Source organism: Bubalus bubalis, chromosome 16, assembly GCF_019923935.1.
Source record: "Bubalus bubalis isolate 160015118507 breed Murrah chromosome 16, NDDB_SH_1, whole genome shotgun sequence".
In the NCBI taxonomy this organism is placed as follows: domain Eukaryota; kingdom Metazoa; phylum Chordata; class Mammalia; order Artiodactyla; family Bovidae; genus Bubalus; species Bubalus bubalis.
The window spans coordinates 57,658,340-57,682,380 of record NC_059172.1 but is presented as its reverse complement, the minus strand read 5'-3'; the positions used below and the strand labels follow the sequence as shown (position 1 = coordinate 57,682,380).

At 41.0% G+C, this 24,041-nt stretch overlaps 1 protein-coding gene across 4 annotated transcripts in view; it reads right to left on the bottom strand.

Moving 5' to 3' along the window:
- Nucleotides 1-22,832, bottom strand: part of SIK3 (SIK family kinase 3) — a 264,012-nt gene extending 241,180 nt beyond the window's left edge. For all 4 annotated transcript variants that reach the window (XM_006056875.4, XM_025266844.3, XM_006056876.4 and 1 more), the window contains exon 1: nt 22,527-22,832. In XM_006056875.4, the coding sequence (XP_006056937.2) occupies nt 22,527-22,799 (273 nt within the window). In that variant the 5' untranslated portion in view covers nt 22,800-22,832. The remainder of the gene's footprint in view (nt 1-22,526) is intronic.
- Between the last annotated feature and the right edge of the window lie 1,209 nt (nt 22,833-24,041).

Genomic DNA, 24,041 nt, shown 5'->3' with positions numbered 1-24,041 from the left:
TCAAAAGGGAAAAGATAGATTATTTAATAAATTTTATTGGGACAACAAACTACTTGTTCAGTCGCGAAGTCGTGCTAGACTCTACAGCCCCATGGACTGCAGTACACCAGGCTTCCCTGTCCTCCACTATCTCCTGGAGTTTGCTCCAATTCATGTCCACCGAGTGGACTAAAAGAAAAGCAAGCCCACTTTCCACCAACAGAAAACTTACAAAAGGAAGAATCACACAAATCAGCTAGTCCTGCCACACAAAACCCCTTTTATTCAAGGGTGGAGACTAAGGGCCCCAAACGATTTATTTGAGTATTTTGCTACTTTAACCCTACTGAAGCCCATGGATAGGCTTATTATCACACAGCTTATCACTGAGTGATGCTATCTAATAATCTCATCCTCTGCCACCCTCAAACTAGACATGTGGGGGAGAAAAAGATAGATTCACTCATTCAATAAGTGGAGGGCCTATCACTGGCAAGCATGGTGCTGGATACTGAAAATAAGAACAAGGGAAAAAACTGCACACTCCATCACCCTCAAGGAGCTCCCAGTCAAGGGAAAGAAGAAAGTCATTAATAACAACAAAAACGAATGTAAAATCACAACTCCAATAAATTCCACAACTGATTCCCTTTTCACTTGGTTTAAACCAAAATGCATTCCAGATGAAGCAAAGATCTAAATTTAAAAACAAAACCATAAAAAGTACTTGAAGAAAACATGGGTAAATATTTTCACAAGATTAGGATGAGAAAGAAAACGAGAAGCCAGAAAGTATAAAACATAAAAATCTAATGTACTGTAAAATGTAAACATGAAATGTATACCTGTGGTGGATTCATTTTGATATTTGGCAAAACTAATACAATTTTGTAAAGTATAAAAATAAAATTAAATTTAAAAAAAAATACACACACGTACACACTGTCAAGACAAACACAGAAACATCAGTATCAGTTCAATAGCTCAGTCGTGTCCGACTCTTTGCGACCCCATGGACTGCATCACGCCAGGCTTCCCTGTCCATCACCAAATCCCAGAGCTTGCTCAAACTCTTATCCACCAAGTCAGTGATACCGCCCCCTTCTCCTCCTGCCTTCAATCTTTCCCAGCATCAGGGTCTTATAGGTCTTAATTTCCCTAATATTCAAAAAGTTACACACATTTTCTTTAAATATTTATTTTCATTTATTTATTTGGCTGCTGCAGGTCTTAGCTGCAGCACATGGGATCTAGTTCCCTGACCAGGGATCAAACCTGGGAGAACTCCCTACCTGGAGAGCTTAGAGTCTTAGCCACTAGACCACCAGGGAAGCCCAGCGATGCACATTAACAAGAAAAAGCCAAAAAGCCCAACAGAAAACTAACCAAAGGATACAAATAATTCCAAGAAAAAATATTAAGAGCAAATAGACAAATGATAGTCAAATTGAGTAATAACAAATAACTCTTACAAACTAAGATGACATTTTCTTACCTATTAGACTGACTCCCTAAAAAAATGGCTGGTTGCCAGGGTTTAAAGAGGATAGAAGAAGCACTTCATACATACTCTCCATTGAGTGAATTAGCCTGGCCTTTCTTGGAGGGCAATTTGGCAACACTAATAAAATTTTAAGCTCTCATACTTTGACTCAGGCACCCCACCTCTAGTGACTTATTCTATTCAATTACTGAGAAAATGAAGAACTTAGTTTCTAACATTGTATATATCATAATGGAAAAGAACACACAACTTTTGCAAAGTTTAGTATAAAACTCTTGATTTTTAAAAACTAAACTAAATCTGAGATATGAGTCTTTTGGAAAATAAATAGTGCAAATAAACGGAATAGAAAACAAACACTAGTACAAGTGCACAAATATAAATGTGCAGAAATGGTTAAGTGACATATAATTTATATTAAAAAAAAAAAAAGCTGGAAACAACCCTAAACCTATCAAATAGGATACTACTTAAATATAGTACATCCATAAAATGGAACACTCTGCAGCCATTAAAAAGATTGTGTCTAGAACAAAATGCACTGACATGACAAGATGTGGGAGATATTAACTTTAAAAATGAGTAGTAAAACCACTATATAGAAAATAAACAACAAAGACATGCTGTACAGCACAGGGAACTATAGTCGGTAGTTTGTAATAACCTATAATGGAAAAGAACCTGAAAAAGAATATATACACATATTACTAAATCACTCTGCTCTACGCCTGAAACTAACACTACAGGTAAATGAACTACTCTGCAATGTAAAAGACAAAAATCCAAAGAAAACACAGGCAGTACATACTCTGACATCAGTCCTAGAAATATTTTTTGAATATGTCTTTTCAGGCAAATGATATACTCGATAAGGGGTTAATATCCAAAATATACGAAAACTCATACAATGCAACAGAAAGCAAACAAACAACCCAATCTAAAAATGGGCAGAGGATCTGAATAGAAATTTTTCCAAAGAAGACATACAGATGGCCAACAGGTACATGAAAAGATGCTCAATGTCGCTTATCATCACAGAAATGAAAAACAAAATCTCAGTGAGATTTCACTTCACACCTGTCAAAATGGCACAACAAAAAGACAAAAAATATTACTAACAAGTGCTGATGGGAATGGGAAGAAAAGGGAACCCTCATTAACTGTTTATGGGGACACAAATGATACAGTCACTATGAAAAATAGTATGGAGATTTCTCAAAAAAATTAAGAGAACTCTACCATATGATCCAGCAATTCCACTTCTGGGTACTTATTTATCCAAAGAAAACAAAACCACTAGTTAGAAAAGATATAGGCACCTTTATGTTCACTGCAGCATTATTTACAATAGCCAAGATATAGAAGCAACCTAAGTGCCCATCAACAGATGAATGGCAAAAGACACAGTGTGTGTATGTGTGTGTGTGTATATATATATATATATATATATGAATATTATTATTCAGCTAAAGGAAAGGATGAAATACTGCTGTTTACAACATGGACAGACCAGAAGGTGTTATGCCAAGTGAAATAAGACAGAGAAAGACAAGTACTATATGATTTCACTTATAAATGGAATCTAAAACCTAAAACAAATGAATAAACATAACAAAACAGAAACAGACTCATAGATACAGAGAACAAATAGGTGGTTGCCAGAGAGGAAAAGGAGTAAGGCAAGAAGACAAATAGGTGAAGGAGATCAAGAGGTACAAGCTTCCTGCTGCAAAATAAATGAGTCAAGAGTGTGTAACGTACAGCGTGGGAGATACTGTCTGTCAATAATTATGTAATACCTTTTGTATGGTGACAGATCTTACCTACACTTACCATGGTGATCATTTTGCTATGTATAGTAAAAATGAGTCACTATGCTGTGTAACAAGAATTACCATGGTATTGTAGGTCAATTATATTAATACTTCAAAAACAAACTCACAGAAAAAGACATCAGACTTGTGATTAGCAGAGGTAGGGGTAGGGAGAGGAGGAACTGGATGAAGGAAGTCAAAAGCTAGAAACTTCCAAGTACAAGATAAGTAAGTACTATGGATGTAATGTATAACATGATAAATATAACTAACACTGTTATACATTACATATGAAAGTTATTAAGAGAGTATATCTTAAGTGGGCCTTAGGAAGCATTACTACAAACAAATCCAGTGGAGGTGATGGAATTCCAGCTGAGCTATTTCAAATCCTAAAAGATGATGCTGTTAAAGTGCTGCACTCATTATCCAACAAATTTGGAAAACTCAGCAGTGGCCACAGGACTGGAAAAGGTCAGTTTTAATTTCAATCCCAAAGAAAGGCAATGCCAAAGAATGCTCAAACTACCTTACAATTGCACTCCTTTCACATGCTAGCAAAGTAATGCTAAAAGTCCTTCAAGCTAAGCATCACCAGTAAATGAACCAAGAACTTTCAGATGTACAAGCTGGATTTAGAAAAGGCAGAGGAACCAGAGATCAAATTGCCAACATATGCTGGATCATAGAAAAACCAAGGGAATTTAAAAAAAACATCTACTTCTGCTTCACTGACTATGCTAAAGCCTTTAACTGTGTGGGTCACAGCAAACTGTGGAATATTGTTAATGAGATGGGAATACCAGACCACCTTATCTGCCTCCTGAGAACCTGTATGAAGGACAAGAGGCAACAGTTAGAAATGGACATCCAACAAAGGACTGGTTCAAAACTGGGAAAGGAGTACATTAAGGCTGTCTACTGTCACCCTGCATATTTAACTTCTATGCAGAGTACATTGTACAAAATGCTGGGCTGGATGAATCACAAGCTGGAATCAAGATTGCCAGGAGAAATTTTAACAACCTCAGATATGCAGATGACACCACTCTAATGGTAGAAATTGAAGAGCAACTAGATGAAGGCGAAAGACGAGATTGAAAAAGTTGGCTTAAAACTCAACATTTAAAAAATGAAGTTCATGGTATCCAGTCCTGTCATTTCATGGCAAATAGACAGGGAAAATGTGGAAACAGTGTCAGATTTCATTTTCTTGGGTTCCAAAATCACTGCGGACAGTGACTGCAGCCACAAAATTTAAAGACACTTGCTTCTTGGCAGAATCAGTTCAGTCACTCAGTCATGTCTGACTCTTTGAGACCCCATGGACTGCAGCACGCCATTCTTCCCTGTCCATCACCAACTCCCAGAGCTTACTCAAACCCATGTCCATCGAGTCAGTGATGCCATCCAACCATCTCATCCTCGGTCGTCCCCTTCTCCTCCTGCCTTCAATCTTTCCCAGCATCGGGGTCTTTTCAAATGAGTCAGTTCTTCGCATCAGGTGGCCAAAGTACTGGAGCTTCAGCTTCAGCATAAGTCCTTCCAATGAATATTCAAGGACTGATTTCCTTTAGGATGGACTGGTTTGATCTCCTTGCAGTCCAAGGGACTCTCAAGAGTCTTCTCTAGAACCAACAGTTCAAAAGCATCAATTCTTTGGTGCTCAGCTTTCTTTATAGTCCAACTCTCATATCCACACATGACTACTGGAGAAACAATAGCTTTGACTAGACGGACCTTTGCTGGCACAGTAATGTCTCTGCTTTTGAATATGCTGTCTAGGTCAGTCACAGCTTTTCTTCCAAGGAGCAAGTGTCTTTTAATTTCATGGCTTCAGTCACCATCTGCAGTGATTTTGGAGCCCAAGAAAATAAAGTCTCTCACTGTTTCCACTGTTTCTCCATCTATTTGCCATGGAGTGATGGGATGGGATGCCATGACCTTAGTTTTTTGAATGTTGAATTTTAACCAAGCTTTTTCACTCTCCTCTTTCACTTTTATCAAGAGGCTCTTCAGTTCCTCATCACTTTCTACCATAAGGGTGGTGTCATCTGCATATCTGAGGTTATTGATATTTCTCCTGGCAATCTTGATTCCAGCTTGTGCTTCATTCAGCCCAGCATTTCGAATGATGTACTCTGCATATAAGTTAAATAAGCAGGGTGACAATATACAGCCTTGACGTACTCCTTTCTCAATTTGGAACCAGTCTGTTGTTCCATGTCCGTTTCTAACTGTTGTTTCTTGACCTGCATACAGATTTCTCAGGAGGCAGGTAGGATGGTCTGGTATTCCCATCTCTTTAAGAATTTTCCACAGTTTGTTGTGATCTACAAAGGCTTTGGCATAGTCAATAAAGCAGAAGTAGATGTTTTTCTGGAACTCTCTTGCTTTTTATATGATCCAACGGATACTTGGAAGGATAGCTATGACAAAAAAACCAGAGACATCACTTTGCCAACAAAGGTCCGTATAGTCAAAGCCACAGTTTCTCCAGTAGTTGTATATGGATTCGAGAGTGGGACTATCAAGAAGGCTGAGCACTGAAGAACTGATGCTTTTGAACTGTGGTGTTGGAGAACACTCTTGAGAGCCCCTTGGACAGCAAGGAGATGAAACCAGTCAATCCTAAAAGAAATCAACCCTGAATATTCACTGGAAGGACTAGTGCTGAAGCTGAAGCTCTAATACTTTGGCCACCTGATGTGAAAAGCTTACTCACTGGAAAAGACCCTGATGCTGGGGAAGTTTGAGAATAAGAGAAGGTGGCAGCAGACAATGAGATGGTTGGATGGCATCACTGACTCAATGGCCATGAGTTTGAGCAAACTCTGGGAGATAGTAAAGGACAAGGACGCCTAGCGTGCTGCAGTTCATGGGGTCACAAAGTGTCGGACACAATTTACGACTGAACAACAATATCCTAAGAGAAAGGATTTCACAAGGAAAAAACTTTTCCATTTCTTTAACTTTTTTTTCTTTAACTTTTTAATCTATATGAGATGATGGATGCTCACTAAACTCATGGTGGTAATCATTTCACTAGGTACGTAAATCAATTATGCTGTTCACCTTAAATTTACACAGCAATGCATGTCCATTAAATCTCAATAAAACTGTAACACTAAGTAAAAATTAAAAATAAGCAGCAGAGTATGTGGCATGATCCCTTTTCAATGAAAAACATAAAATTCTAACATATGAATAGAAAAAATCTGGTTATAAAATGTGAACAATGTTCTCTCTAGAGAGAAGGAATGTTCACTTTCGACATTATACATTTTGGGTAGAGTCTGATTATTTCATAAGACACGTATATCAGAGAGATACAAAGATTTTTTTTTTGAAGAGACTCTGAGGCTGGGACTTCCCTGGCAGTCCAGTGGTTAAGACTCTGTGCGTCCACTGCAGGTGGCATGGGTTCTATGCCTGGTCAGGGAACTAAGATCCCACATGCCCTGAAACCAAAAAAAGAAAAAACAGAGTACCATACCAAAGTGAGAAAATGGTTCAGAATGAACACAAACACATTCATAATAGAACACATAATTTCAGAGTTAGAATAACTTTACAAATAAAGAAACAAGAACATCAAAATTTTAAACTTTTGTGCTGCAAACAAAACCATCACGAAAGTGAAAAGACAACCTACGAGATGGGAAACGATATCTGCATGTCATATATCTGATAAAGGACTTGTATCCAGAATATACAGACGTCTTACAACTCAACAATAAAAAGACAAATAACCCAACTAAAAAATGGGCAAGGAATCTAAACAGACACTTCAAAGATCTACAAATGGTCACTTAGCACATGAAAAGATGATCAACACTAGGAGTCATAAGAGAAATGCAAATCAAAAACCACAAGGAGCAACCACTTCACATCGACGTGGATGATTAGATCAAAAAGAAAGAAAATAACAAGTTTCGGTATGCATGTGGAAAAACTGGAAGCATCATACATTCCTAGTGGGAATGCAAAATGGTGCACCCATTTTAGAAAACAGTTTGGCAATTCCTCAAAAAGATAAATATGGAATGTTTATGATGCAGAAATTCCACTCCTTGGGCATATATGCCCAAAGTATATGTCCAAGAGAAATGAAAACATATGTCCACACAAAAATTTGTACACAAATGTTCATAACAGCACTGTTCATATTAGTCAAAAAGTGGAAAAATGCATATGTCATCCATTCATGAATGTACAGAATGCAATATATTCATACAATGAAATATCATTCATTCATAAAAAGGAAGGAAATTCTGAAATATGCTACAACATAGATGAAACTTGAAGACATGTTATATGAAAGCAGCCAGACACAAAAGGCCATATGTGATAAGATTCTATTTATATGACATGTTCAGAATGGGCAAATCTATAGAGACTGATTAGTGATTGATTAGGGCATGGGGACAGAGATTGAAGACATGAACAGTGACTACTAATGGGTGGCTTCTTCTAAGAGGAATGAAAATGTTCTAAAATGGCTTGTGATGATGGTTACACAACTTTGTGAATAGGCTAAAAGCAATGAATTGGGTGAACTGTACAGTATGTGAATTATATCTCAATAAAGCCATAGAAAACATATATACATTAAAAAGAAACTGGAAGCCCCATGAGGTTAAGTGATGTGCCCAAAGAAAACTGCCAGGCTAGTAAAAACTGAAACTGGAAACACATGGGCTGACTCCCACAGCAATGGACACTTTCCTTACTGCAACTGACTGGCCAAAAAGGTTCCCCCAAAGAGCTGGAAAAGCAGAAAATGCAACCCACTCCAGTGTTCTTGCCTGGAGAATCCCAGGGACAGGGGAGCCTGGTGGGCTGCTGTCTATGGGGTCGCACAGAGTCGGACACGACTGAAGCGACTTAGCAGCAGCATAAGGAAAGGAAGAGAAGTTTAGGTAACACAACTGAAATGTTGTTTTCAAATTTTAATGTGACTCCAAAATGGGTTCTTGGCCTAAAAACATCTAACAACCACTGATAGAAGAGGAGGTGACTCAGTATAACAGTGCCCCTTTTACTGGGAGCTCAATTAGAGCAGGGCACGGGATGCAGCTGCTGGCTGAAAAGGAAGAAGGAAAATGAGATCAGAAGAGGCACGAGAGGCTGAAATCACCGGCCACTCTTCTGCATATGTCAAAGAAGTTAGTGAGTAACAATGCTTCAAACAAGTTTTATTATGGGGGGGAGGGCAGAGGGGCTGTAAAATCCTATACAGAGATCTGAAAGTATCATCTGAAAATTGAATTACCTCCCCAAATTACTATACACATATAAGATATTTAGGTATAATGAACAGGGTCTCTCTGCAGCTGACTTGGACACAAAGATCATTGCTGGAATACAACTGCCCCATTTGACAAGAATAACAATATCACTGTTGATGTAGAAATGGAAAGTAAGCCAAGAACATACCATCACTAAAAACATTATTTCAAGGGTTTAAAAAAAAAAAAAGAGCTACCAAAAAAAATCATCTATTGTCAGAACACTGCTTATGCAACATTAGAACATTCTGACAGAAGGAAAGGACAACAGGAGGCAGGAAGCAGAAAGAAAGAAGAAATCCTGCAGGTGCCCAACTAATCCTAACAAGAAACAGCTCTGAGTCTGCCTTCCACAATAACAATCTTGTTCCCGTGGTATATGAACCAAGATTTCTCTTGCCAGGAACAGAAAACAACTGACTACATGAAAATGTCAGCTTGTTCCATGAACACTACACTGGCAGTGAACAGATACAAACCTTTCAAAAGACAAAGTTTTGGCTGTTTCCTCACCAAATTTTTAACATCGCTGGCCCATAGTCAAATTCAGTCCAGTTTATGCAAACTCTTAACACAAGTGGACAAAAATACCATGCTGCAGAATACACTATAAATAAAAGATTCTATAAAATATCTTGTCCTCAGATTTCTAACAATTTGGCTCATTTTATAATTATAAAATTTGTATAGAAGCTCTCTTAACCCACCACCATCTCTCAACCAACCTGAAAAAAATAACTGATGCTTCCCCTTCCCTCTGTAAAATAACAAGCCCCAGCAATGCAAACCAGCCTCAAATTAACAGCCACTCATTCTAATCCTGGATATTCTTCCTGCTCCCATCCACTAAGCTGCATGCTTACCAAGAATTAAATATTTTTTTCCCAAATCTATCTATACCAGTTGCTCTTGTTATTACAGGTATGCAATTTAATTAGCTATACAAACTGATGAGAAACCCAGGAGAAAAGAAAGACATGCTTCTTTGAAAATTAGGCTGAATGTTTAAAATGACTTAGTAAAGTCACATTACATGTGGATGCATGTGTGTTCAGTTGCTAAGTCATGTCCAACTCTTTGCAACTCCATAGACTGCAACAAGCCAGGCTTCCCTGTCCTTCACTGTCTCCCGGAGTTTGCTCAAACTCCATTAAGTAGATGATGCCATCCAACCATCTCTCTCTCAATCTTCCCCAGCATCACGGTCTTTTCCAATGAAACAGCTCTTTACATCAGGTGGCCAAAGTACTAGAGCTTCAGCATCAATCCTTTCAATGAATATTCAAGGTTGAATCCCTTTAGGATTGACTGGTTTGATCTCCTTGCTGTCCAAGGGACTCTCAAGAGTCTTCTCCAGCACCACAGTTCAAAAGCATCAATTCTTCAACATTCAGCCTTCTTTACGGTTCAACTCTCACATCTGTACATGACTAATGGAAAAACCATAGCTTTGATTACCTGGTTCCTTATCAGTAAAGTGACGTCTCTGCTTTTTAATACACTGTCTAGGTTTGTCATAGCTTTTCTTCCAAAGAGCAAGCATCTTTTAATTTCATGGCTGCAGTCACCATCTGCAGAGATTTTGGAGCCTAAGAAAATAAAGTCTGTCACTTTTTCCATTGTTTCTCATTTCTTAGTCATGAAGTGATAGGACCAGATGCCATGATCTTTGTTTTTTGAATGTTGAGTTTTAAGCCAGCTTTTTCATTCTCCTCTTTCACATTCATCAAGAGGCTCTTTAGTTCCTTTTCACTTTCTGTCATTAGAGTGGTGTCATCTGCGTATCTGAAGTTGTTGACATTTCTCCTGGCAATCTTGATTCCAGCTTGTGATTCATCCAGCCCGGCAATTAGCACTATGTACTCCACATAGAAGTTAAATAGAAGATACACAGCCTTGATGTACTCCTTTCCCAATTTTGAACCAGTCCATTGTTCCATGTCTGGTTGTTGCTTCTTGATCTGCATACTGGTTTCTCAAGAGGCAGGTAAGGTGGTCTGGTATTCCCATCTCTTTAAGAATTTTCCAGTTTGTTGTGATCCACACAGTCATAGGCTTTAGCGTAGTCAATGAAGCAGAAGCAGATGTTTTTCTGGAACTCTCTTGCCTTTTCTATGATCCAACAGATCTTGGCAATTTGATCTCTAGTTCCTCTGCCCTTTCTAAATCCAGCTTGTACATCCGGAAGTTCTCAGTTCACGTACTGTCAAAGCCTAGCCTGAAGGATTTTGAGCATTACCTTGTTTTTTTTTTAATGCAACAAGCATAAAAGATGGGGACAAGAGGGAGAGAGGATCAAAAACTCAAGAGTCTATGTTCAAAATGCTTCACAAAATGCCTTTAAATTGCTACTCTGCTTTAAAAAAGCAAAACAAAACTGGAAATCATAAATGATGAACTATGGGTATGTTTAACACAAATAAGATGGCAGAACTCTAATCAAGATATCGATATACAGAGAAAGGCCTACAGCAAAAGATTAGCAAACATGTTTCTTAGACAAACTGCAAAGAAAAAGAGGGGAAATCTATAAAGTAAAACAAATAATTCTTTTTAAAAATATAAAACTTAAGGGACATCAATCAATTATAAAGTATGGACTTTATTTAGACCCTGATTCAAACAAACAAGTGGTTAAAAAAGAAGAAAAACTAAATGTGTGTGTATATATATTGTATATATATGTCATATATATATATGTCATATACAATATATATGACAATCAGAGAAATTTTAACACTAATTTGATACTTAATGACATCAGGGAATTATTGTTAATTGTTATAGGTAGGATAATAGTACTGGGGTTATATTTTTTTGGAAAAAAAAAACCTCCTTTATTTAGAGATACATGCCAAAACATTTACAGATGAAATAAGATTTTGGGAATTGCTTCAAAATAAACTAGGGAGAAAAGAGAGGCTGGAAGTGATATGTGCAAAAGACTGACAGTGAGGTGATTAACTGCTTTTAGTGGGTGGTAGGTTAATGAGGGGTTCATCATATGATTCTTTTTACTTTTGCTTACATTTGAAATTTTGCATAATGAACACTTTTTAAAAAAGACTAGTGGATTAATGCATATTTATATTTTAAATAAAATAAAATATTAAAAGTATATATATCATTATTTCTGACTTCCCTGCTTCATTCATTTCTTTCCCCTAATTAAGATAATCATAACCCAAACTTATTGTATTAAAGGCCTTCTATTGGAGATAAAAGGGCATATTGTCAGATGCTCAAAATACAGCAGTGGGTACACCCAAACACTAAGAACAATAGTCCATATGGCCCAATTACCACTGAAAACCTCTTAAATAACACAAAAAGTACAGTAAGTACAACAAATCCAGACATCATAAGACTGATGCATCACCACATTTATTCACATAATTATTTCCTTTATAATTTCCTTTATCATCTTTTTACCATTAAAAAAAAGAAAGGAGTAATTCACAATTTTCATCAATCTCAGAAATTCTCCCTCAGGTCGACCAAAAAAGTTATTTAAAAATCAAAGATTCAGGTAATCAGAATCTCTTTCTCATCAACCTTTCTTCTTGCCTTCAACAGCTCCTCCAATTTAAGTTTATACCTCTTTGTGAAAGATCAGGAGAGAACGATGATTCATAAAAAACAACTTAAAAGATTAGAGTCACAATTTTTTCCTTCCTCGTCCAGGTTTGGTTCAGAACGACGACGAGGCAGTAGCTCCAGCCCTCTTTTAATGGGCTGCACATCTACCGCCCAAGGTTTACAGGTGCAGCAGGGAGTAACAGTCCTGCCTTCCAAGAAAACAAACGCAGAAGAGGAGACAATAAAGAAAAAAACACTTCTGGTGGGCTAACCCTGGCACAGCCTTTCTGGAAAGCAATGTGCCAATATATGTATCAGGTGTCTTAAAAGCATGTGTATTCTCTCGCCAGTAATTTCACATCCAACAATCTATCCTGAGCAAAAAATCAGAAATGCATCAAAGATTCATACACAAAAATGGTCACCACAGCAAATTTCTAACAGTGAAAAACTGGGAAGAACCTTAAAATATGAAAAAGGTCAAAAAATAACAGCGATCATACAATGGCAAAGGTCCGTATACAAAGGTCTCTCTAGTCAAAGCTGTGGTTTTTCCAGTAGTCATGTACGGATGTGGGAACTGGACCACAAAGAAGGCTGAGCACTGAAGAACTGATGCTTTCAAACCGTGGTACTAGAGAAGACTCACTGGAAGGACTGATGCTGAAGCTGAAGCTCCAACACTTTGGCCACTTGATGCAAAGAGCCGACTCACTGGAAAAGACCCTGATGCTGGGAAAGATTGAGAGCAGGAGGAGAAGGGAGCAACAGAGGTTGAGATGGTTGAATGACATCATCAACTCAATGGACATGAGTTTGAGCAAATTCCAGGAGATGGTGAAGGACAGGGAAGCCTGGTGTGCTGCAGTCCATGAGGTCGAAAAGAGTTGGACACAACCGAGAGACTGAACAACAACAACAATACAATGGCAAAGTGCACATCCATTAAAATTGATGTTTACAAACAGTTTCGAATGATGAGAAAATACCTATAATGATAAGGGGGAGGAATAAAATAGAGTATCAGTATGATCCTAATTATATACTGCAAAAAATTAATAACTATTGCCTGTGGGTGACAGGATGATGGGTGATTTTTTTCCTTCTGCTTCTTATAAGTTTCCCCAATTATAAATGGAAAAAAAATAGAGCAAGGTGGTAGAAGAGAGCCCACAATAATAAGTAATTGGGTTGAAATAAGACAATTTACACTCCAGACCTCTTGTAGTCCACCTCTATCAGGTCTGAGCTGCAAGCATTCAATTGCTCCTTTAACTGAACACTTTGCCCACTCCAAGAAGAGTAACACTCATCCTCTTGTCTTCTAGTATCAGTAGTTGCTACTTTTTGCCTATAGATAACACAAAAAATACTACAAATATCATATATTAATGCATATATATGGAATCTAGGAAGACTGTATGGATGAACCTATTTGCAGGGCAGCAATGGAGACGCAGACATAGAGAAAAGTATTATGGACATGGGCAGTGGGGAGGAAGGAGAGGGTGGGACAAAAGGAGAGAGTAACATGGAAGCATATACACTACCATATGGAAAACAGGTAACAAATGGAAATTTGCTGTATGACTCAGGGAACTCAAACCAGGGCTCTGTGACAACCTACAGGGATGGGAAAGGATGGGAGGTGGGAGGGAGGTTCAAAAGGGAGGGGACATATATATATCAATGGCTGACTCATGTTGATATATTTTGAAAGTCGCTCAGTCGTGTCCAACTCTTTGCGACCCCACGGACTTATACAGTCCATGGAATTCTCTAGGCCAGAATACTGGAATGGGTAGCCTTTCCCTTCTCCAGGAGATCTTCCCAATCCACATTACAGCCGGATTCTTTACCAGCTGAGCCACAAGGGGAGCCCAAGAATACTGGAGTAGGTAGCTGATCCCTTCTCCAGTGGATCTTCCCAACCCAGGAAATGAACCGGGGTTTCCTGCATTGCAGGTGGATTCTTTACCAACTGAGCTATCAGGGAAGCCCGATGGTAATGGACGGCAGAGGCCAACACGATATAGTGAAGCAATTATCCTTCATTCAAAATAAATAAATTTATTTTTTTTAAATACTACTTGAATTAATTCATTAAAGGTAAGGCCCAATAAAAGTAACGCCCTGAAATTAAGGACCAGTGACAGAAAAATACCAGTTGCTTTAATCAGATCACTTAGTATACAGAACAAGTGGGAACCCCAGCAAACAGTATGAAGTTACTTCAGGAAATGCCAGCAGGAGAAGACAGACAGGTGGGTCTGCAAAGAAAAGCTCCAAGGCAGAAGAGGAAAAACTAGGCGCTGGCCGACTACGCTGACTGCACCCGTGGGACCCTCGCAAGGCGGTGACCCACGGGGAGCCCAGGTACGAAAGAACTTTCCCCTTCAAATAAGGGGCTTGAATTTAAATTGCAGGATTTAGTGAAATTAGACTGAACTTATTCATAATGAAAGTTTGAAATATGCCAAAAATAACTTGCCCAGAAAGGCGGTAAAATCTCTTTACCTAGAGATTTGTAAGAAAAAAGTAGAAAATTACTTTCCTTTAACATCTTAACTGGAGATAGAAAATTTCAGTAATAAAACTCTAAGACGCATTAAGAGCATTAAAAAAATTAAGTCAGCTCTCTCTTTTTTTTAATCCTTACATTTATTCCCTAAAGGAATACTTACCAGCATCGTAGTAGGCACTGGGCATACAGCAGCAAACACCAACTTAAAATGCCTGCCTCGTGGAGGTGACATTCAGTTATCACAGTGTGTGTGCCTCCTAACAAGCCCTAAAAGTTAGGTGTTTTCTTCTTTTCATTTTTAAGTAAAATGATTTTTAGAAATTGCAAGCATGTGACAACACTGCCAGAAAACAAACAGCACCTAGCATTTGGACTGATCGAGAGAGCCCTTAATAAACACTAGAGACACAAACCTAACAAAACTGTGTGGATGAGGCACTGCGGCGGAGGAAGACAACTTCACTACATACAAGTCTGCACTTCTTGAATTTTGTGCCATCTATCATTCATTCCTAGTTTTTGATAAACAATTTTTTAAAAGTTTATTGGCTGGGTGGATGGAATGAATTAAATGAAAATCTCCTTCTCCAAAAATTCAGTCTCAAGAAATGTGCTAAGGAAGCCCAAAATTTTGCATTCAAGTTTTCAGGAGGGAGCAAAGAGAAGTAAAGCATACTGCTGTTAAGTACAGACTGAAACTAGCTAAAACGAGGCAGAAATTTGAGGATTTCTCAGAAATTCCAAACCAAAACCTAAATATAGTTTAAGATAACTGGCCAAAAGTATCCAACTGAGTGAGCCCAGCCTACACAGTGGAGCTTACACAGGCGATGGGTTTGAGTCTCCTTCCTTTTCAGTTTCTGGGAAACGAGGCTGAGTATTTGCAATCTGATTCCTAAATCTCTGAGACAGTAAATTCTGAGATGAAATACTTACCAGTGTGGCTAAAGACTCCTGGTCTACCGTGGATCACACACCTCCTAAACAGAAATATGACATAACTATGCCACGGTTCATCCAATAGTTTTGTCCTCAGCTGATGGAATTTTTAACTCTAAACAGATCCAAAAGAAACTCTTTCAAGCTAATACATCCAAAACCATTGAGGGCTTTTCAAAGACACTGCCAAAGCCATTTATTTAACAATATTTATTACATTGGAACAAAAGTCCATGAGAATGTGTCTAATTTTCACCCTCTGGATGCTATCAGTCATCCACAGTCAGCACGACTATACTATTATGCCAGAAGGGACCAGTCTACTCACTGTTAGAAAGGAGAAGGCAGGGACTCACCTGATGGGTGAGATCATTCACCTGCGGAGCAGGCCAGAGCTTTCAGCTCAGAAACTAGAACCACGTAAGGGCAGCTCTACATAAATGGTCCTCTTGGCCCTCACCTGTATCATCAATGTATGTATCTTGGTGACCAGTTCTCTTCATGAGTTATAAGATGGCACCATCCCCTGGAAGCTGGTAGTGATCTGGTAAATAGAGAGTCCATCTAAGAAAGGTACCTTCAAAGACAGACCAGACCAACCCAACACAGCAAAAGTATAATTACTCATATTCCCTGGGTGTGAGCTAGATATAGTGGCAAAAGAAAACTATATAAGGCAGACTGTGTTTATGGTCATTGCTTTTTCTGTGCTTCTTTCTCTCTTTTTACTTCTTCAGCATTTTTTAAGTCTTAACTGAAATTGTTACAATACTGTTTCTATGTTTATTGGTTGTGAGGTATGTAGGATCCTAGCTCCCTGACCAGAGACTGAACCCACATCTCCTGTGTCTCCTGCATGGCAGGTGGATTCTTTACTGGCTGAGCAAAGTCTGAGATTTTAAGTTCATCTTTCCAGACTCTGAAAAAAAAGAGAAGGAAATGGCAACCCACTCCAGTGTTCTTGCCTGGAGAATCCCAGGGACGGGGGAGCCTGGTGGGCTGCCGTCTGTGGGTTCGCACAGAGTCAACACGACTGAAGCAACTTAGCAGCAGCAGCAGCAAGATCTTTTTTTAGTGCTTCCCAAATCGACAACTATTTGTTGGCTGATCACGTTTACTTTGTATGTAAAATGTATGCCATTCTCTTATAGTGTGAAAGAACAGAAGTTGTTAAAATTTAACACCTCCCCTATCTGAAGAAATGAATCAGAAGAAGTTTTTTTACCCTAAGCCATAAAATACCCAAAATGACTTTTTAAAGACATAAGTCAGATAACGTCAGTGCTCTGCCTTGATATCCCCTGAGGTCAATCCCTTATTTCATACCCAATTCCATAAAATGGCCTGTAAGACCCTTACAATCTGGCCCCTATCTAACCTCCTGATCTCAATTCCTCACCATCCCTTCTCTCACTGATTAAGCTCTTAGGCATCCTGACCTTGGGTCTAATCTTTAGACAAACCAAGTTCATTTCTACCCAAAGGCCGCTGCACGTGCCATTCCTTCTTCCTAATCTTCCCAAGCTGGCTCTTTCTCATTATTCAGGTGATCAGCTCAAATATCACCACCCTGGAAAGGCCTTCCCTGACACTGGATATGAAGCAGCACCCTGCCCCAGACACTCTCTCGCTCATTTATTTTTTTCATAGTATTTGTCACTATATAAAATTATTTGTTTACATGCTTCTCATCTGTTTCCTCCAATAAGAAAATAAGTTCCAAGAAGGCAACAGCTTTTTTCTCTCTCATTCATGGGGTATTCAAGAGCCAGAGCAGAACCCTGGCACAAAATTTGCATTCAGTAAATACTTGCTGAATGAATGAATGGATAACAGAAAAGTTCCATTACTATGCAGAGAGGTTTTAGGTGTTTTTCAGATTTAGAGACACTGGTAGAAAGAACGCGTATCTTTTTCTTTCCAGAGCATCCATTTTGTTCTCTTTTATGCCACGAACTAGAAAACATTAGCCAGACTGATGCCTGGAAAATGAAAACAGCACTTCTGGCACAGAAGTAACTAGTCTGGGCACCTCTGGCTTGAGCCAGATCTCTGACTTTCTAGGGAGCTGGCACCAAAGTCAAAATGTTAAACAGCTTTGATGCTGAAAAGTGGAATGCTGGTATTTTGACTCTGGAGAAACTAGTCCAAATCATTCTTAGCTCTTCACAAAGTTTCAACAAATCTCTATCAAAATGAAGTTAGTCATCTTTCAACAGTCATTTCTAGATTATCCAGAGATGGAACTATTCTCCTCCAACGTAACTAATATTCATCTTTAATTTCAATTTCTTTTTGACATAATTCTCTTTTCTATTTACTAATGAATCTTGTTTTCAGCCTGCTAACGAGCACAAGCATCATCCTTAGAGTAAAAACAATACTATTAGCCCGCTTTGAGCTGTTCTTCTCATGGAAATGAGTGCGCTAAACCACACGGCACACAAATGCGTCCTGGCTGATCAGTATTTGGAATGGGGTCATGGGGCAAAATGTTTCCTCTGAGTAATATCTAAAGTTAAGAATCCTGACCTTGGCCTTCTAAGTAGCACACCCTGCACCCAAGTGCAAATGTGTCCTTAGGCTTATAGGAATATTTCTTCATACTCTCCATGAAATTTAAGGAGTTCTCTGGAGAAAACACTGCAAACTCTGCTCTGTCACCAATGTGACAAAGTGTAGCTATACAAACACCCTGAGTATTCAAGGCAAACCAAATAAAAGCCAGTATTAGTCACAGTTTTCATTAGACAAGTCTCCTAAGTGTCTGAAAAATTTAATGGGAAATTATGTTTTTAAATGTCACTTTCATGAAATTAGCCCAAAGTCCACAGGAATTAAATCTACTCTCTCAAAGAGGCACCTGAAATAATAGCAAACTATTTTTTTACCCTGAAATCACATCATCAGGATAACATCTACCTACACAAAACAAAACTGTTCCAAAGGGGGTGAAAAGCAACAAGGGGAACCATGTCTTACTCATCTTTGTTCCAACAGTATCTGATGATGAGGATGAAGACGATGGTGATAACATTTACCGTATGCCTACTAGGTGCCAGGCACATTTGTTCTCAAAGTTTCACATGTATTATTTTATCTTCAGAACACCCGAATTTGTGAGCAAAGTATTGATACTATTGTCATCTCATTTTATACATGAAGAAATCCAAGCACAGACAGGTTAAATTACCTGTAAGTAGCAGAAGACCCAAACCCAGCCAGTCCTGTCCAAAGCTCCAGCTCTTCCCACGAACCAATAAACACGCAAGTGATGTACATTTATTGAAATACATTTTTAAAGTATTTGACCAATAGCTTTTATAGTCGTGGATACTTTCTTTTTAATGCATACAAAATATACCTACTCTCTGTTCCCATTCATCCAGCCAGTGAAGGTATAATTAGGCACGGGCAACCCCCTATAAACAACTGACAATAGAAAATCTTTTTTCTTCAATCTTCTAAATACTTCATAGCGTCCTACCAAAAGAAAAGGACCAGAGAATCTCAAACCAAGACTCCTCCACAAAAGGGAACTCAAAGAAGGTGGGACAAGACAGCCAGGGTGAGCTGCTGACCAGAGCATGTCACAGACGCTCATTCTCTCCTGGTAACTGCTCTGCAGTGGCGCTGTAAGCACCGCAGTGCTGCCAATATTAAGTCTGAGCTCATGAATGCCGTGCTGCAAAAGTCACCAACAACAGAACGGGAAAATATTTCCCGTTCTGTACTTGTTTCGTTCATCCCAGGGTCCTGATCTAGTTGGATGGACAGTTAACAGAATTTGGGAAAGGGCCAGCTTTACCACGTATTGTTGGACGGAGCATGGTAGCTTGGTTAATAAATAAAGTTTACTTTAGCCTCTTAGTCTGTGGAATAGGTAGTGTGTGTGAGAAAAGATGACCATAAATATTTCTCTAATGTTCAGAAAACACCTACTACCTAACCTCTTTCAACCAACACAAATATCATCTGAATTACCTGAGTCTGATGGTTATATATGGTTATAGGAAAAACCCAGACCATTCGGTGGCTGACAGGGAGCAGAAAGAAAAAAAAATCACATACCTCTAAAAGACAAACAAATGAACAAAAAGATACATCCTGAAAACAGAAGAGGAAAAAAAAATAGGTGAAAATAGGTGATTCTCTTTGGTTCCAAGTTACCTGACTGCAGAAGTAAGATAAACGCTGCAGTGCACAGGAGAAAATTCTCTCTACCTGAGTAACTGAACAGCAGCTTCTGCAACTGCCAATACCCAGGCACCTTCCTCGCCATTATATAACCAAACCCTGGCCTTAATAGGCCATCATACCGTACGTCAACAGTTGTTAGACACATCTGAGCTGCAAGCATCTGAGAAACCTTTCCAAAGTGGATTCAGATAAGCAAGAAGCAGGCCAAAATATGTTCATCATTTACCCAGAGCACATGACAACTCCTTGTGAATTAAGCTTCACGCGTGTCGGCAGAGTAATTTAAGCAGCGAAAGAGAGGGTGCCTGTAACTAGGAAATTGCACACTGCTACAGAAACACAAATGAGTGCTGCTGTGGTCCCGTCACACATGCAACTTATTGTCCAAGCCATTTCAGCCTCATTCAAGATTTTGAATATTTCCATACATAGGAATTGCATAACTGCCGACCACAAATGATCAAAGATAAAAACCAACATAAACAGTGACACCCGTTTATAAACAAGCTGATGTTTAAAATGCTGCAGTCCTAAAGGATACCAACAACTTAGAGAAAAACTTAGACACACACACACACTGGAAAATTAGAAAGCGGGCAGACCAGCCATAATTAGCCACTGGCTTTGCTGACTACTGAAGATAGAAATGTCTCCATTATGTATAAAGCCAAGAATCAACTGTTTGCAATTACATTTACAAAAACATTGAACCCTCTGTCCCAGATTTTTTTAATCATTATTTTGGTGTATCCAAGGGCTGGGCAATACAGAATTCTTTAAATCATAGATACCATAAACCAGGCAGCCAATTAAGTTCATAGAGTCCATCCCCCAGAGGTCAGAGCAAAATAATCACAGAAGCACAAGTGATTACTTAGGTGGGAGGGGGAGGGTGTGGAAAAGGAAATACCAAAACAAGGAACAAGGCTGGAACAATTAGAGTTGTTTGTAAATATAAATTTGTCTTGGCTAACTGTAAACGCAATAGGAAACACTCAGAGGGGCAGGGATGCACCAGAGTCTTGGTTAAGTCTACTCCATGTCAGGGTCTGAGGGTAGCATCAGGAAACCTTGGACTCTGGTATCTCATTCAGCTCAGACCTGCAGACTTGAGGCCCTCTGATAAAAACTGAAAAAAAAAAAAAAAAAAAAGGCTGACGGGGGGGCCCCCCCCAGAGGAAGTGAAACTGACCAATCAATTTTCCACAGCCACCCACCCACCCCACAACCCTGGTAAGAAGGGCCCTTTGGAGTCTGACAGAAAGGAGGGGAAAAGGAACTTCAGGTCATAAGTAAGAGGGAAAGAAGACAGAGATAAGTCACTGCCTTCTGAAAACAAGAGACTGCCATACAAGCGAAAACAAGGACCAAAGACTGGGCTGAGGAGGTGAGGGGAATTGATGTGGCTTTGGTAGGAAGCAGCAGCAGCTGTAAGGGTTCTTCATCGAGCTGAGGGAAACACAAATTGCAGTTTTAAATATAATGAATGACTTCACCGAAAGTGTTCATTCAAGTGAGAGATGGAGCAAAGAAAGAAATCTGAAGTATAAATGGGTTCTGGGAGTCCTATCAAAACCAAGCAGTTCCTCCTGGTGTCTTCAATGCCAAGACTCCCAATGAAGAAGGCCACAGGAAAGAACTAACCATATTTCCTCCAAAAACGAAATTTGTAGGTAAAATTTTAAACGTGTACGATATGGCTTCCTAATTGACCTTGCCAATTTCACCACCACTGCTCCACAAATCCCTTGGGAACCAAAGGGCCCAATGAGTGTCCGGATTCTTCACACACCTCCCCAGTCTCCAGGCGCCCCCCGACCACCACTGACAGCCCACCCTAGGTTCTGTAAACTGTATGGTTCTGGACTCTCCGACAACTAAATATAACTAGCAATCCAGCTCTCCCAAATTGTTTAACCCCTGATTACCTAGGGCCACCACAAAGCAGGGGTACCCCTGGGTCCTTGTTCCCTGACCCCTTTCCTGTGGAAAAGCAAAGTAATTTTTTTCCTCCTTATTTCCCCATTTTTTTCATTGCCGGCTCCAATAATCTCCTCTGTCCTCAGTCTCTCATTCCCACCATCTAGTAGTCTTGGGCGACCAAACGCTGACTGGTGCCGCTGTCATAAGGTACCAGGTCCCTCATACCTTCCAGTACCTTGTACCCCCCTCAAGACCCCAGCCATCCTTCTTCCCCTCAAAAGCCCACCCGTGTCAGTTTCACCCTTGTTTTCCCCCATCCTCCTGGTCCATATTTCCTATTCCCCTGCCCTCATTCCCGCAGGATTTCCTAATTTCTGGTTTCTGAGGCTTCTTAGCTTACTGTCTCTTGGCTCCGGGAGAGTTCCAAACGTCTTTCTCATCACCCCTGCTACGACCCTCCGCACAGCCCGGGGAGCCCCCTGCCCATCCCCGGCTCTCTAGTTCCCCAGGTCCCGGCGCTCAGTGGCCGCTTTGCGCCCCCTCTGCTGTGCAGTTACCCTCTCCCGGGCCCCCCGGTGCCCCCAACCTCCTGCTCTCTCCTCACTCTTGCCCGATAACCCCCTATCCGCTTCCCTGTTCCCAACGCACTCCCGAGCCCCGCTCGCGGCGCCGACCCCTCCACCTCGGTGTCGCGGGGCTCCCCTTCCCCCGCCACACTCGGACGGTCCCGGGCCGCGCAGCCCCGCCGCCGCCCGGTCCCGCCGCGCCACTACCTTGGCCTTAGTGACGAGGTGCGTGGCCCGCTTGACCACCGCGAAGTTGCCCTTGCCGATGGTGCGGTCGATCTCGTAGTAGCCGATACGGGCAGGCACCGGCCCGCGGGAGGCCGGGGCTGGGGGACGCGGCGGGCCAGCCGCCGGGGGGACAGCAGCGGGGGCGGCCGGGGGTCCCGGGGCGGGCGGAGGCAGCAGGCGGCCGGCCGGCCCGGCTCCCCCCGCTCCGGCCCCGGCAGCCCCGCCAGCTCCGCTCGCCGCCGCCGCCGCCATCTTGTTGTGCAGTGAAACCTCCGGGGCCGCGGGGAGCCGGCGGTGGGGGGGGGGGGGGGGGGGGGGGGAGGGGGCGGGGGGGCGGGAAAAGAGTTGGGGGGGCGGCGGACGTCACTCCAGGAGGCGGAGCGCCCGCGCCGCCGGGGCCGGGAGCCATGGTAACCTGTCGTCACGTGCCGACGCGCGTCACTGCCCGGAGCCATGGCAACCATGACCTCACCGGCTAGCTCGACCTTCCCGCGTGGGCCCGGCTCCTCCGGCGCCGGCTCCCGGGTGCCCCCCTCCGGGGAGGAGACAGTGGGTACCGCAAGTGTGCCAGCCAGTTCCAAGCCATCGCAACATTGCCCAAGTCGGGGGGGTGCTTGTGCCTGACCCAAAACCTGCCCTCGATCTTCCCAGGAACTGCTAATGTCACCTCCTACTGTGACCTCTGTCCCAGTTCGGCAATCACCCAGCCTCCTTTAAAGCAAAGTATTTCCTCATCATCAAAAATATTAGCACTGTCCCACTTTAGCCCTTGAGGCCCCAAAGGCAGGAACAGCTACATTACTGAAGCAACTGTAACCAAGTCGGTAGCGAGGCAGGGGAATTCTTCAGTAAAATTCCTTCCTCTTACAACCTGGTACAACCAATCTAATTGTCACCGAATGTAGAAGAATAGGGAAAGTAAGATTTGCGTGTTCAAGGGCGGAGAAACCAGCCCAAACACGCATTTCAGTCATTGGGTGGGTGAGGGCCAGAGCAGGGACGTCATTTTCCTTCCTCTCACCCCTTCTCTGAACAATTCTATAGCTAGGTGATTGTCAAAGTGCCTGCATCCTATTTCTGTCACTTGTAAAACCCTGGTGAAGCAATGTGCGCGTTGTCCACTGAGTCACCTCATGGTTAAGGACGATCGGTCTGTTGGGCAAAATAAATAAGTAAATAATAAAATAAAAATTCCACCCCTACCAGCGACTCTCCAAGGACATTAAAGGTGATCAAATCAAATTCCAACAATAAATCTCATATCCCTTTTCTCTTCTCTGTTATCTGCTTTTCTGCACCCTCCAGCTCCCAGGTTTCCCCCCTCCTCTCTCTCCTCCCTCCATTAAGTAGATTGGCTTTAACAGCTTCAGGTAAGGCTGGGGAGAGGTAGGCTACTTGGCTATCAATAACAAGATGTTCTGGGCAGGCAAGGGCTTCCCCAGTGGCTCAGGGGTAAAGAATCTGCCTGCAATGCAGGAGACGGGAGATGCGGTT